General features: G+C 43.5%; 1 protein-coding gene across 1 annotated transcript in view; it reads right to left on the bottom strand.

Moving 5' to 3' along the window:
• FAM20C (FAM20C golgi associated secretory pathway kinase) overlaps positions 1-15,502 on the bottom strand; it is a 55,308-nt gene that overhangs the window by 14,221 nt on the left and 25,585 nt on the right. Inside the window, exon 3 of the mRNA XM_087942197.1 lies at positions 13,989-14,067. Within this exon, the coding sequence (XP_087798323.1) occupies positions 13,989-14,067 (79 nt within the window). The remainder of the gene's footprint in view (positions 1-13,988; positions 14,068-15,502) is intronic.

Raw genomic sequence — 15,502 nt, 5'->3', positions numbered from 1 at the left:
GCTTGGCTTGAAGCCAGTCTAAAAAAAAGTGTTTGGGTTTTATACCAACGTGTGCAGGAACACAAGGGTTGGGGACAGGGGAGGGATTCGACCGGTTTGGACCGGTTCAAGCGAACTGGATGTTAAATTTGGCAAAAACTGGTATTGAACCAACTAGCTAGCCCAGGCCACCCCTCCCCTCCCCTTCCAGGAGCCCAGGGTCTGCACGGAGGTTCTGGGAGGGGGGAAAATGGGCCTCCCAGGAGTACTGGAAGTCCGGAAATGGGCCTTTTTTCCTGTTTCCGGAAGGCTTCCAGAGCTTCCGGTAGGCCACACCCACCATGGCCACGCCCACTCAGCAACTGGTTGCTGGGATATTTGAATCCCACCCCTGGTGGGGGGTTTAATCTCCTCCGCGTGTCAAACTTTGTGTGTGCATGTGTGTTTAGTCTAGAGAAAAATAGTTTCAGTGAATTTTTTTTCCACTTAGCCACATAAATTCTGGGCTCAATTGTGGTCATAAGTCCAGGACCACCTTGTACTGTCATTTGGACTTATTTTCTGCTACAAAACACACACACACACACACACACACACACACACGGATGCACAATCCAACCACCCCATTCTTCTCCAGGACCTTAGCATCTCGTTTGATATTGTTGGGTCAATTGGCTTGGCTTTGTTTTTAATCTTCTCTGTCAAAAGAACCGCGCAGACTGATAGCTTTGACAAAAGCTAGGCTGGCATCCTTTCCTCAGCTCCCTTAGAGGGTAAACTTATCTGCAACGAGAGAAGGCCGGGAAGGGGGGTGGTGTCTTAAAAAAAAAGACATTTTGGAGGGGAGGGGGGAACGCTCGCTTCAAGGGCACAGCTTTTATCTGGAAAGCAACTGTTAGTCCTTCTCGCTATACACGAAGTGCTCATTATATCTCCACGGGAAGGGTGCATTGTCAGAAATTTAACTTTTTCTATTAATTCCCTGCTGAACCTAGCCAGCCACAGATTACAATTCTCTGCAGTAAATGTGGTTTGGCGTTCCTACCCTGCTGTTGCTCTGGTTGATTGGATTTAAGTTCATTACATTTCCATGCAATTATCTATCTATCTATCTATCTATCTATCTATCTATCTATCTATCTATCTATCTATCTATCTATCTATCTATCTATCTATCTATCTATCTATCTATCTATCTATTCACACTCACACACATTCATCTGGATGGCTGGGCTTACGTTCATTGCATTTTTATAGATTCACATCCATTTATTTAAATAAATAAATAACAATAAACATCCATCCATCTGGTTGGTTGGGCTTAAATTCATTATAATTTCATGCATTCAACTCTCTCTCTCTCTCTCTCTCTCTCTCCCTCTCTCTCTCCTCTCTCTCTCCCTCCCTCTCTCTCTCTCTCTCTCACACACACACACACCTATCCATCCATCCATCCATCCACCTACCTATCATTCATTGCATTTTTATAGATTCACGTCCATTTATATAAATAAATAACAATAAACATACACACATTTGCACCACTCAGGTAACCCTGAGGACACAGACAAACCTCCAAGTGGCCTCAACAACTCTCTAAAAGAATGCAATTGGCCATCTGTCCACAAGGAACACAAATCCTTCCATTCCCCACCATCCAGTCAGAGGTGAAACTTCTCTGAACGTCTTCAAAGAAAAGAAAAGAAAAGAAAAGAAAAGAAAAGAAAAGAAAAGAAAAGAAAAGAAAAAGAAAAGAAAACCAGAAAATCCAGTTGTCTCTTGAAAAAGCACCTTTTCATGCTTTTGAACTTGGTGCTTGAAGCGGAAAAGAATGAAAATTTGATTTGGGGTTTCACCAAGTAGATTGACAGATCTTTACAGAAATGGCTGGTTCATATTATTACAAAAAAGCAAAATGTTGTGATTTGATGTTAATGCCTTATTTTACTGCAACAGAGACATTTCTTTTTTCTTCTTCTGATCCTTCCTCACTTCTCTTCCCCCTTTTTTCTCCCCACTGCTTTTCTATTTACTTTTGTATTTTATAATAGTTTATAACTCAATTAAAAAAAAAAAAAGTTAAACAGAAAAAGCACCTTTGGGACAGCCGTGACGTGGATGATGGAGAATCTCCACAGATTTCGTTCGCTAGAATATTCACATTTCTATTATGTCCCAAAATCTCCAGCAAGAGCTTGAAAATGTGTGGGGCGATCCGAAAGATGCTCGCAATGGCCTGACCCACTTTGGCTGAGCTAAGAACCGAAGTGATAAACTAGAACTGAAACTGACATAAGTCACGAACTCTTGCATTGTGGCAAATTATTTTAAGACCGATCGGCCCACCGCTAATAAAAATAGGGGTGTTGATTCTTTAAAAGGAAACAACACACTTTCTGAGCAAATCTGTTTTATGCAGGTGAGGAGAAATGGCTGATTTAGGGAAACGGAATCTAATTAGTTTCTGAGATTTTGAGCTTGGCAACCCATAAATTAACCTGAAGTGCATTTTTCACAAAATGAAATATAGGTTTCCTTCGACTTTCAATCAGAATGGAGCCCGACAGTTTCCATCGCTAAGTGAGACAGGGGCTCAGGGAGTTCCCCCCCCCCCGGGACCACTTTTCTAGCCACCGTTGTTAACTGGATCACTGTAGCTGTGAAATTAGTAACCCATTGGTAAGTAAATCTGGCTTCCCACATTGACTCTGCTTGTCAGAAGGGGGCAAAAAGGGGATTACATGACCCCTGGATGGGGCAACCGTCATAATGTGAGTCAGTGGCCAAGAATTTGGCCACGTGACCTTGGGGATGCTGCAATGGTCATAAGTGTGAAACAGCCCTAAGTCACTTTGTTCAATGACTTCGAACTGTCACTAAATGAATGGTTATAAGTTGAGAATTCACTACACTACCTGGGTCTACCATTGACTCCAACTATCCCACGAATGGAAGAAGGCGGTCAACTTATTCTCCAAAGCATCTGAAGGCAAGAAGTGGAACAGCTTGCCACCAGAAGTTGCTCCATCACTAGAGGCTTTTAAGAAGAGATTGGATAGTCACTTGTCTGAAATGGTACAGGGTTTCTTGCTTGAGGAGGGGGTTGGACTAGAAGACCTCCAAGGTTCCTTCCCACACAGTCATTCTGGGTCAAACCTATTCTCCAAAGGACCAGAAGGCAAGAAACATTGGATGGAAACTGATCAAGGAGAGAAGCAACCTGGAATTAAGGAGGAACTTCCTATCAGGGAGGACAATTAACCAGTGGAACAAATTGCCCCATCACTGGAGGCTTTTAAGAAGAGTCTGGATACCAATTTATCAGAAACAGGATTAGGTCTCCTGCGAGAGCAAAGGGTTAGGCTAGATGACCTCTTTCCAACTCTGTTACTGAATGAAAGGAAGTTCCTATTTTCTACGGAGAATTGCATGAAATGCCTAAAGACTGCATGAAATTGGCTAGAAACTGCATGAAATCAGTCAAGAACTGCATGAAATTAGAGGCAATGTCCCTTGGCGCCGGAAGGTAAGCGTTGTCCATCTTTGTGGTCAGAAATGCCTTCATCAAGAAGACAAAATGCTGTTGATTTCCATGGGCCTGCTTGTCCTCACATATCCCCCCCAATGTTTTTCTCCAAACATCTATTTCAGCAACTGTAAATTGGCGGTGCGATCATTTGCTATTATCCTGCTCCTAGCTTGACCGTCAAGGAAAATCTTTCATTTCTCTCTCTTTTTCCACCCCTAGGTGCCTGCATGGCCAGGAACCTTTTGAAAAAAAGAGAAGAAAGCTTTGCGGGGGCAAAAAAAAAAAAACATTAGGCAGGATGAAAACACACACCCGCATGCACACCCATGCAACAAAACACATAGGATTATTTATGTGGCAAGTGTTCAAAAAATATTGTTGCCTTCTTGGGTTGATAAATAAGTTCATTATGCAGATGACATTCCCAAAATGCTGGGCATGTCACTGCAGGAATTTAATCACCACCTGTAAAATATATGTCTGCTCCTGGATGTTTTGCCGGTGGGGTGGGGGGAGCAAAAGGGACAGGAAGATGAGATGCTTCCTCCGAATATACCCAACTCATCCAACAATCTTGACGTGTTATGAATTATAGAAGCCCCAATGACAGACCATGATGGGTGTCATCAAAGGTAGTTAATCAAAAGAGAATTCTCAGATGGTGCTTCATAACATGAAGATTTTGGAACACAAGTCCATGAATCAGGGACAACAGTAGGCCTTAATGAGTAGGCGTGCAAAATCTCAGTTTTGAGTTAACAGAAGAGCAGAATTGGCAGGCCTTCTACTAATCCAATCCCCTACACAAGCTGTGAAAAGATTTAATTCTCCCCAGTGGAACTTTACATATATTCCCTTCCTTCTCTTCTCTTCTGTTCTCTTTCTATATTCAGAATTACAGAGTTGGAGGATCTTTGAGATTTTTTTTTTTTTTATTTATAAAATAATTAAATTATTGGTATAATTAAAAAAAAAAAAAAAAAAAAAAATATTTAAAAAAAAAAAAAAAAAAAAAAATAAAAAAAAAAAAAAAGAAAAGAAGAAAAGAGGAGGGGGGGGGTTTTAAATTTTGTTTTTTTTTAAGGTTTTTTTAAAATTCTTCTTCTTCTCGTCCAATCCCCTGCTCAAGCAGGAGAACCTATGTTATCCTGGACAAACAGTTGTTTCCGATCTCTTCTTCAAAACCTCCAGGGATGGAACACCCACAATTTCTGGAGGCAAGACGATTTATTGTTCTAACTGCCAGGAATTTGTTTCTTTATTTCTAGGTTGCTTCTCTCCTTGATTAGCTTCCATCGGTTGCTTCTTGTCTTGCCTTCAGTGGCTTTGGAGAATAGGTTGATAGTCAAGAATAGTCTTTGAATAGTCAAGACTTTGTTGATGACCCCAACCATGTCAAGGACCTTGGAGTTCTCATCTCTAATGATCTAAGTGCTAGAGCCCACTGTAACTACATAGCCAAAAAGGCATTAAGAGTTGTTAACCTAATCCTACGTAGCTTCTTCTCTGGTAATATCACACTACTAACTAGAGCATACAAAACATTTGCAAGACCAAACTTGAATACAGCTCATCAGTCTGGAACCCACATTACGTATCTGATATTAACACAGTTGACAAAGTCCAGAAATATTTCACAAGAAGAGTTCTCCACTCCTCTACTCGTTGCAGAATACCTTATGTCACCAGACTCAAAATTCTAGACCTAGAAAACCTAGAACTATGCTGCCTTCGGTCTGATCTAAGTATAGTATATAAAATCATACATTGCAATGTCCTACCTGTCAATGAATACTTCAGCTTCAACCATAACAATACAAGAGCACACAATAGATACAAACTCAAGATTAATTGTACCAAACTTGACTGCAGGAAATACTCCTTCAGCAACAGAGTGGTCAATGTCTGGAATACTCTACCTGACTCTGTGGTTTCTTCCCCAAACCCCAAAAACTTTAACCTTAGACTGTCTACTATTGACCTCACCCCTTTCCTAAGAGGTCTGTAGGGGGCGTGCATAAACGCACCAACGTGCCTACCGGCCCTGTCCTATTGACTCTTTTTATTTTTCTTATATGTACCCATTTCATGTATTCATAACTATGTCTATACTTATACCTGTAATCTTATAATCGCTTGACAAATCAAAATAAATAAAATAAAAATAAATAAAAATAAATCCTCTCTTCATTGTGGCAACCACTGAGATATTTGAACACTGCTTGAGTTGGTCAATCTCTACATTTTTATTGTTCTTGACTTTTACACATAACCTGCTCAAAGACGTTTGGAGTTGAGTGGTCTCTGCAGCTAATAAATACATGGGTTAAAAAGAAGAGAAATAAGAGGTGCTGCCAGCTCTTGTTCACAGATATATTTTGGCTAGATGATGGTTAATGCTCGGGACCTTCAGCTAAGGTTAATATATAAAAATGATCAATCCTCTCTTGATTTTGATCTTCCTTGTTTATATGACCTTTTTATTCCCCCCCCCCCCCAAGGTAGCTCACGTTGTATTATAGATACTTTATTTTACTTCCTCCTGGTAGATTTTTTACTATAGATATATACTTTACACCGGTTGTTAACTTTTCAAATTATATCCATTGCTTTTTTGAGGAATAGGTTGTAGACAAGCTACAACCTCCTAACTCATTTTGATAGAGTGTCCAAAACTGCTTTCTCCAGAGCTCCTAGTTAACCACAGCTATAACAATCAGTATATTTCAAATATTTCCTTTGTGAGGTCTCTTTAATCAAACTGACTTAATTGCTCCCTGATGCCATTAAAATTCTGCCGTTGCATTTCTTCGAATTTGGAGATACAGAGCAGGAAAAAGAAACTCTCCAAAAACATTTGCACAAGGGTACTGCAATGTATACAAACAAGCCTCTTTCAAACAAAGACGCATTTAAAAACACATGAATTTTTGAGCATTTCTTTAAAAGCTGCACAAATCCTTGCACAAATGAAATGGGATGGGCTTGTAAAAAGAGGTCAAATATATGCAGACTTTGACTTAGACAAAGCCAACATTGTATTTGTTTGTTTTGCTGAACAGCAGGTGAAATCGCGAAGGCTTTTCATTGCTTTGAAAAATAATTCAGAAAAAAAGATAAGAGAAGCACAAACAAGCCTTTCTTTGAAGGTTGTTTTTCTTTTAATGAGCAAATGGGAAAAGTGAAGTGGCTGCTTTAACGGCCACATTCGAGAAGGAGATGCTTTAAGGAGCCAACTCTTCAAAGCATCTGCCCTACAAGGAAGCCTGGGAGAGGTTGTGCTGGGCTTTGCGTTCTGGCACAATTCTGAAAGATCTCTTTTGTGCTATCTGGTCATTAGGTGAGGATGATGGATTGATGACAGAAAGACAGACGGACGGACGGATGGATAGACAAACAGATGATAGACAGAGAGATAGATAAATGAAGGTAGGTAGATAGGTAGGTAGGTAGGTAGGATAGATAGATGATAGGTAGATAGTAGGTAGGTAGGTGATAGATATGATATGATAGATGGATGGATAGATAGATAGATAGATAGATAGATAGATAGATAGATAGATAGATAGATAAGGTAGGTAGATGATTGGATGGATGGATGGATGGATAGATATGATAGGTGGGTTGAAGGAGAGATAGCTAGATATAGATACGATAGCTAGCTAGCTATGGATAGAAAAGAAAAGAAAAGAAAAGAAAAGAAAAGAAAAGAAAAGAAAAGAAAGAAAGAAAGAAAGAAAGAAAGAAAGAAAGAAAGAAAGAAAGAAAGAAAGAAAGAAAGAAAGAAAGAAAGAAAGAAAGAAAGAAAGAAAGAAAGAAAGAAAGAAGGGGTGGGGGATGGATGGAAAGATAGATGGGTGGAGATACATACACATACATACATAACTTTTATTTAGGTGATAGGTGGGTGGATGGATAAATAGATGATAGATTGGATAAATGGAGAGAGAGATTTGTTTTTTTTCTCTCTCTCTCCTGAAAATGCCCTTCCCTAAGATTTTGTAAATTTAGCCTCCCATGTTTTAGAGAGTCTGGGCATAGGACTTCGTTAGGAGCTGCCAAGCAATCTTTTCTCCTCAGTCCACAACACCCTGTAATTTCTGCCTTTGCTTTTTCTCTCTTTCAGTGGAGCTCAGCCACAATTGCAGGGTGCACCTCAGGCTGCAAACAGACTCGAGACAACACCCCAGTTCCTCTTCTTTCGACCCAGGGAAGGAGGCATTTCTCGGTAGGAACGTGGTCGACCTTCAACTGGTTGACCCTTTTGAAGACAGCAACCTCAACACTCAACGTCTGGCAGGCGTGCGCCTAACTTTCTCGGCTCCGCTTCCAGGATTAACCCGCCATCTATGTTTGCTGTTGGGTTACACCTCAATTGTGGCCAGAGTCGCGGGCATCTTAAATAAGCAACGGAAATGAGGGGATAGTCAAGAGCTTGAAGGGAGGAAATGTGGGCTGAGAGTAAATAATGTCCTACAGAGGCAAGAAGCAGATGGGTCCAATGTGGGCGAGGCCATGGAGAAGGACCAGGAGAATTGAATAACAGAATGCCACAATTGGAAGGGACATTGAAGGTCTTTTAGGCAGGGGTGGGATTCTACAGGTTCGCACCTATTCGCTGAACTGGTTATTAACATTCTAAGCAGTTCGGAGAACCAGTTGTTAGCAGAAATTACTGGGCTAATCCTGTAGGGAAGGCAGGAAGGAAACATTCTGGTGTTGCTTACAGAAACTGCCTCTCCATTATATTCTTGGCAGGACTAGACTTCCTGTCTCGGGAACTTCTCTGGAGTTTTTCCCCCCTCTTTTGCTCGTACTTTGCTTGTGTGGAATGACCATTCAAAGTTACAATGGCACTGAAAAAAGTGACTTATGACCATTTTTCACACTTACGACTGTTGCTGCATCCCCACAGTCATAAGAAACCAGGCGAGGAGATGCGTGCCTCAATGTGAGTGATGTTGAGTTGGCCAAGCCCAGCCGGTCACATGACCAGCAAGCCATGCCCACCAACTAAACCACGCCCATAGAACCATAGTTGTTAACAAATTTGAATCCCACCCCTGCTTCTAGGGCAACCCCCTGCTTGAGCAAGAGATCCTATACCAGTGGTGGAGATCCTATAGGAGATCCTATACCAGTTCCTATACCTTTTTGGGCTCTTGTGCCAAAAACTGTGCATGCACTTGCACGCTCGCACTCGTGTGCCAGCACCCAGAAGCCAATGCACACACCCCCATGCCCCCTTCGCATGCATATGCAATCACTACCCCACCACCACCACCCCGCCGCCCCCTTACCTGCACCTTGCCTCCCAGCTGACTTTTGGCCAGTTTGAGGCCTTTTTCGGCCTCCCAGAGGCTTGAGGAAGGCTTCTGCAGGCTTTGTAGGCCGAAAACTAGCCCCGTTTCGTTACGTCTGGTATTTTCGGAAAAACAGGAAGTGACGAAACGGGCCTAGTTTTCAGCCTGCAGAAGCCTTCCTCAAGCCTTCAGGAGGCCGAAAAAGGCCTCAAACCGGCCAAAAATCAGCCAGGAGGTGCACGCATGTGCGGTGAGGTAAGTTTTCCTGCAGATCGCGTGCTGGTACAAATGGTTCTGCGTACCACAGGGTCACCATCGTAGTCCTATACCATTTCAGGTAAATTTCAGTACAGGCTTTCCTACTCGAGCAGGGGTTGGACTAGAAGACCTCCAAGGTCCCTTCCAAATTTCTTATTCTGTTAAATGGTATAGGGTTTCCTGCTTGAGTAGAGGGATCCCTTCCAACTCTGTTATTCTGGTAAAAAACAACAACCAAGAGGCCATCACCCAATGGCTGTTAGCATTTTACTACAATTCCCTTTTTGGTTTGTGTTAAGTTAAGGCTGTTCTTGTTGGTTGAAAATAATTCATGGAACCTGGTAGAAGGACCACACACACAAACACACACACACTCACACACTACTTTCCTGGGTGGCCATAAACGAGACCTTAGACAGGAGATACTTCCTCCAACATCCGTAGTCCAACCAATTAAAACCCTAATGTGATCATTATTGTGCCATCAGCTATTTGTGGGGAAAAAAAAACATTTCCACCCCATCAAGGCCCACAAAACCCATCAAGCAGATAGCTAAACGGTTGTTTGGGGCCCTCAAGGAAGGAACAATGTGGTTGTTCTCAACAACAAACCCCAAAGGCTGTTCTGAGGCATAAAGGAAGGCCAAAGCATTCACGTCATCGCAATGCAATCTAGAATTGCCCGGTGGCCAAGAGATGAAATTAATTCGAGCAGCATGGATGCACAAAGCGAGAAGAACGACAGTCTTGGGTTTCATCCAGCCCCAACTTCGGTGTCCAGGTGTCTCCCGAGCCCAGGAGAACATCAACTGAAGTCTTCAAAACAATAAGAACCTAGCACTTTTCAGCCTGTTCAGTGTGGGCGTACTCCATCTCCCCCCTGGAGGAAAGTTGGTGGAAAGGAACGGAAGCTTATAAATAAACTTGGCGTGTTATTAAGATGACCATTCCCTGGGCTGTGGTTGAAAGGATGCACGTCTCAACCTTCGTGCAATAATTTGTTTGTCTTTTCTTGGCTTTGTGTGGGAGAGATGCTGCCCAGAAGATGTGAAGGAGCAGAAAATAATATATCTGGTTTGGAGAAAGCTTGGGACTGATGGGATGGAACAGCATCCTTTTCCTTTACTTTTGGGGACAAAGGATGACCAAACCATCATTCCAAATCCCAGATGTTTCTGGGATCTATTTGCAGGTTGAAATAGTATAAGTTTTCCTCAGGGGTGGGATACAAATTTTTTAACAACCAGTTCTGTGGGCGTGGCTTAGTTGGTGGGCATAGCTTGGTGGTCATGTTATTGGTTGGGCATGGCCAACTCGACATCACTCACATCGAGGCACGCATCTCCTCGCTTGGCCTCTCATGACTGTGGGGATGCTGCAACAGTCGTAAGTGTGAAAAAGGGTTATAAGTCACTTTTTTTCAGTGGAGGGGGCAAAACTCCAACATCTCACTTGGCAAGAGAAATTTTGGGCTCAGTCGTGGTTGTACATTGAAGTCATACCTGGATGGATTCTGGGAATTATTTTGTAATAAGTGGTTCTATAACCTGGGGGCTGGGGAGAGAGGGGTGTAAAAAGGAAAGAAAACCAATATTTTGGATCCTCATGAGTGGGACTCTGGCAGGTTACGATCTATTAAAAGCAACCATTAACAATCCAGATCATTATTTTTTTAAAAAAAATTCTTCACAGGATCACACTTCCAAGGATGGGCTCAACTAGCATCCTGGCCTGCTGATATTGCTGTACTACAACACCCAGCAACCCCAGCCAGTTAAGGATGGGCCGGAATGGTTCCACATACCTGCTCTGGCTAGTTGTACGATTTTTTTTTTATTTTTTGAGTTTTCCAGTGGTCTTGCTAGGGACAAGGAAATACATTCACCTGTTATTTGGCAGGGGAGATGGAATATTAAGTAGGTGCGCAAAAGTCACTTCTCTTCCTCCCTCCTGAGTTCTGCAGAACCACTTAAAAGGAAATAATAATTTTGTTCTCCTGCAGCAGAAACAAAGCAAGGGAACAAGCTTATTATTCTGGCGATGACTAATGCCAGTTCTGAATGGCTCGGTTAAGCCTCCGGGAGCCTTAAGTGACTTTGCTAAAATGCAGCTCAAACACCGTTTCTTTCTTTCTTTCTTTCTTTCTTTCTTTCTTTCTTTCTTTCTTTCTTTCTTTCTTTCTTTCTTTCTTTCTTTCTTTCTTTCCTTCCTTCCTTCCTTCCTTCCTTCCTTCCTTTCTTTTTCTTTCTTTCTTTTTCTTCTTTTCTTCCTCTCTCTCTCTTCCTTTCCTTCCTCATGTCTCTATCTTCTCCTCCCTCCCTCCTTTCTTTCTCATCTTCTCTTCTGTCCCTCCCTCCTTTTGAATCTTTTTCTTTCCCACATCTTTTCTCTACCTTTTCCTCCCTCCCCCCTCCCTCCTGTTTCTATCTTCCCCTCCCTCCTTTTGCTTTTTCCTTCCCTCCTTCCTCTTCCTTCCCTCCCTGTTCCCTCCCTCCTGTTTCTATTTTCCCCTTCCTCTGTCCATTCTTTCTCTATCTTCCCCTCCCTTCTTTTGCTTTTTCCTTCCTTCCTTCCTTCCTTCCTTCCTTCCTTCCTTCCTTCCTTCCTTCCTTCCTTCCTTCCTTCCTTCCTTCCTTCCCCTCCTCCCTCCATTCTTTCTCTATCTTCCCCTCCCTCCTTTCGCTTTTCCTTGCTTCCTTGCTTCCTTCCTTCCTTCTTCCTTTCCTCCCTCCATTCTTTCTCTATCTTCCCTCCCTTGTTTTGCTTTTTCCTTCCCTCCTTCCTTCCTCTTCCTTCCTTCCTTCCTTCCTTCCTTCCTTCCTTCCTTCCTTCCTTCCTTCCTTCCTTCCTTCCTTCCTTCCCCTCCTGTTTCCCTCCTGTTTCTATTTTCCCTCCCTCCCTCCCTCCCTCCATTCTTTCTCTATCTTTCCCTCCCTCCTTTCACTTTTTCCTTCCTTCCTTCCTTCCTCCCTTCCTTCCTTCCTCCCTTCCTTCCTTCCTTCCTTCCTTCCTTCCTTCCTTCCTTCCTTCCTTCCTTCCTTCCTTCCTTCCTTCCTTCCTTCCTCTTCCTTCTTTCCCTCCCTCCCTTCCCTCCTTTTTCTATCTTTCCCTCTCTCCCTCCCTCTCTTCTCCTCCCTCCTTTCCTCCCTCCGTCCCTCTGTCCCTCCCTTCCCTGCTAAGCCAACCTCGACACACCATGCCTTCACCCCACCCTCCCTCCCTGCTTTTTGATTGCTATTCTAACCCTCTGATTTGGAAGGACAATGTCCCTCTGGGAGCAATCAGAAACAGAGGGCAGCCCACCGCCTTGGTTGCCCAGCAGGCTTCCTCCTCCTGCCCCCTCTGCATTTCCAGGAACCCAGGCCTCGTTTCAGAAATGGACCTTGATGGGCATGTTGCAAACTTCAAAACCTCACTGGTGCAATTCACCACTCGCAAATGATACCAAGGCATCACAGACTTCCTCTCCGTCTTGACAGAAGACAGAGACACATCAATTCAATTAACGCACTGACATTTGGTGTGTTAGAGTCTTTGAAGTCTGTCCCGTTTCTTCTGGCCTCTTTAGGTTGCTTCCAATTATTTTCTCTGGGTAGAGTCTTTGAGCTGACATTATTGCTGGATGTGGAGGAGATAAATGCTACTGGAGGTGCCTTCTGTTCTACACCTGCGATCCCTTGGACATCTCCTAGCTACTTACACTTCTCTGGGGGAAAAAATGGATCTAGGAAGAGTTTCTGCAGAGGTCTTCCCCTGTCATCCCTCAGAAGCATGAAAAGCCATGCAGATTTTACCTATTTGGGGAGACCACTCAGAAATATTTTATGAGTTGACAGTGTCACAATTTTGAGAGGAGCTTCTGGTTAGGGGGGCAGGGAAAGAACAGCGCGGCAGGAGGAGACTATGGTGGAGGAACTGGACTTCCGGTCGGCTCCAGGACTGAATGGGGGGCTTCCGGTTAGGACTTTTGTGGCTCTTTGAGTGTTTAAGGTTCCCGACTCCTGCCCTAGTCTTAGTCCAATGGTTTGGCTAAGCCCAAATTTTGCTGAACGACAACTCCCAGTGATTCCAGCCAAAGGTAGTCTTTTGTAGTTTGGAAACTTCCGAAAACCTACGCATCTCCCATCCCTCATCCCTGGAGTGTTCGGCTGAAGATCAAGGAGACCGGGGGGAAAAGAAGATTAGTCTTATCTTTCTTCTTGAGCCTTGCAGCTTCCCTAGTTGGGATGAAGGGGATGATCAAAGGACTGAAGTCCACTCTCCAATGGCAGGGTCAGATCCAGGTTGATTCCCCCAGCAGTTGCATTTCAAGTTCAGAAAGGCAAATATACCCGATTAATACATGCATGCTACTGTCAACTCATGAAATATTCCTATGGTCTTTTTAGAGTGGCCAACAGAAAGAGAGAGGGGGGAGCAGTGCAGCAGCTTGCAAAACCGAAACTACATTCCACAAATGCTTTCAAAGATAGTAACTAGGTGACTGAAATTTCTGCCACGCAAAATTAGAGCATGATTGATGACTCTTGGCTATGGATGTGTCCCATTGGAGAATATGAATTATGATACACCCAGGGGGTGGGAGGAAAACCAGGGTCAAGGGTGACAATGGATGATGTGTCTCAGAGTCGGCTACACCCAGGCAGTACCGGGATGTTAATTCCCAATAAATCCTTTTTAGGTTTTGGAAGTTTGGCTCGAGACTCATGGTTTAAATGGGGGTAACTGCCAGAATCCTGATAGCTAGCCAGCCACCGCTGAGACACATAATTCATTGAGACACATATATTTCGTTGTTTGGTGGATCCAAACTCATGGTCGTCCACCATTGGTTATTTTCATAGCCAGCGAGGCTGCTCAAGGAATTTCATAAGGCAGGCAGGCAGATAGAGAGACAGACAGACAGATTCCCAACTTACTTCATTGGCTTGAACAAGGCCTGTCCATAATTCTGGAATGTCATGATGAGTTTGAGCTGGGTCCCTCCCGACTTCATGGCTAGGGAAGGAAAAGAGGAGGAAAAGTTTCAGGGGAAAAACAAAATCCATAAAGCTGCACCATATGGTTTGGCTGACACCTAGCAATGTTAACTGAGAAATTACCCGTCTGTGGAGATACATTTATTTATGTTGCAATCAGTATAAAAGGAGAAAAAGGAATAATGGATGGAAACTGAACAAGGAGAGACGCAGCCTGGAAATAAGGAAAAATTTTCTGACAGTGAGAACAATCCACTGATGGAACAGAAGTTGCCTTTGGAAGTTGTGGGAGCTTCATCCCTGGAAGCTTTCAAGAAGAAACTGGACTGCCATCTGTCAGAAATGGTGTAAGGCCATGATGGCGAACCTATGGCACGCAGAGCCATTTGTGTGGGCATGCAAGCCCCAGCCAAACTTATCTGCAGTGCAGTCTCAGGAGGCCAAAAAAATGGGCCTTCCGGAAATACCAGAACTGCCGAAACGGGCCCGTTTTTCGGCCTCCAAAGGCTGCAGAGGCTTCCCTTGAGCCCCCAGGAGGGCGAAAATGGCCTCAAATGGGCCAAAAATCAGCTGGGAGGTGTGTTGCATGTGCAGTGTAGGTAAAGAGGTGGGGTGGGGTGTTGCGTGTGCATGCTCAGGGGGGCATTGTATTGTGGGTACTGACACGCAGGTGCTTTCAGCACACCCCAACAAAAAAGGTTTGCCATCATTGGTGTCGGGTCTCCTGCTTGGGCAGGGGGTTAGACTAGAGGACCTACAAGGCCCCTTCCAACTCTGTTCATCTGTTATCTATTAAAGGTCTTCAAGGATGCAAAATGTCTTCCAAGGAAAACCAAGTCCAGTTGCCTTTGGGAAAAAGGGCTTTTGGGCCTTCTCTGTGACAGCCCCTCAAGTCCTTGAAGACAGCTATCCTGTCCCCCCACCCAGTGGAGGGGATTAAAATTGTTTTACCACTGGTTCGGCATGGCTTGGCGGGCATGTTTTGCCTAATGCGCACAAGGAGCTTTTCCTTCTCTCAGCTGATCGTCGGCTGTTTTTTTTAGCCAAACCAGTCCAAACCAGTAGCCTACCATCACTGACCCACCCCACCCCAATCCTTCTGGGATGTTCATAGCAAGAGAGACAAAAAAAAAAGTCAAGACAGCATCTGTGACCAATATCTGATTACCATAATACAGGTTAAAAAAAAAAAAAGGTGTGGAACACGAATCACATGGACCTCCCTCCAAAAAGGAAAGAAAGGCTTAAAATCTGAAATCCGGCCAGTTGATTTTGCATCCTAATTTGCTTTAGACTTCACCCCCTTTTCCTTTTGCCCATTTTATCTCACCCTCAAACTGCAGCTATTAGCTATACATTCCTTTAATTACTCCTTCTGGTGTAATCTTTTTTTTTTTTTCCCATGCTATAAAATGTTATGCAAATTTGGTCCATTTAATTACTCTTCTGCTTCG

The sequence above is a fragment of the Notechis scutatus genome, chromosome 12 (genome assembly GCF_049901735.1).
Source record: "Notechis scutatus isolate UNSWTSFEM ecotype Mainland chromosome 12, rNotScu1.2, whole genome shotgun sequence".
NCBI classification, from domain to species: Eukaryota; Metazoa; Chordata; class Lepidosauria; order Squamata; family Elapidae; genus Notechis; species Notechis scutatus.
This window is presented reverse-complemented; position numbering and strand designations above follow the sequence as displayed.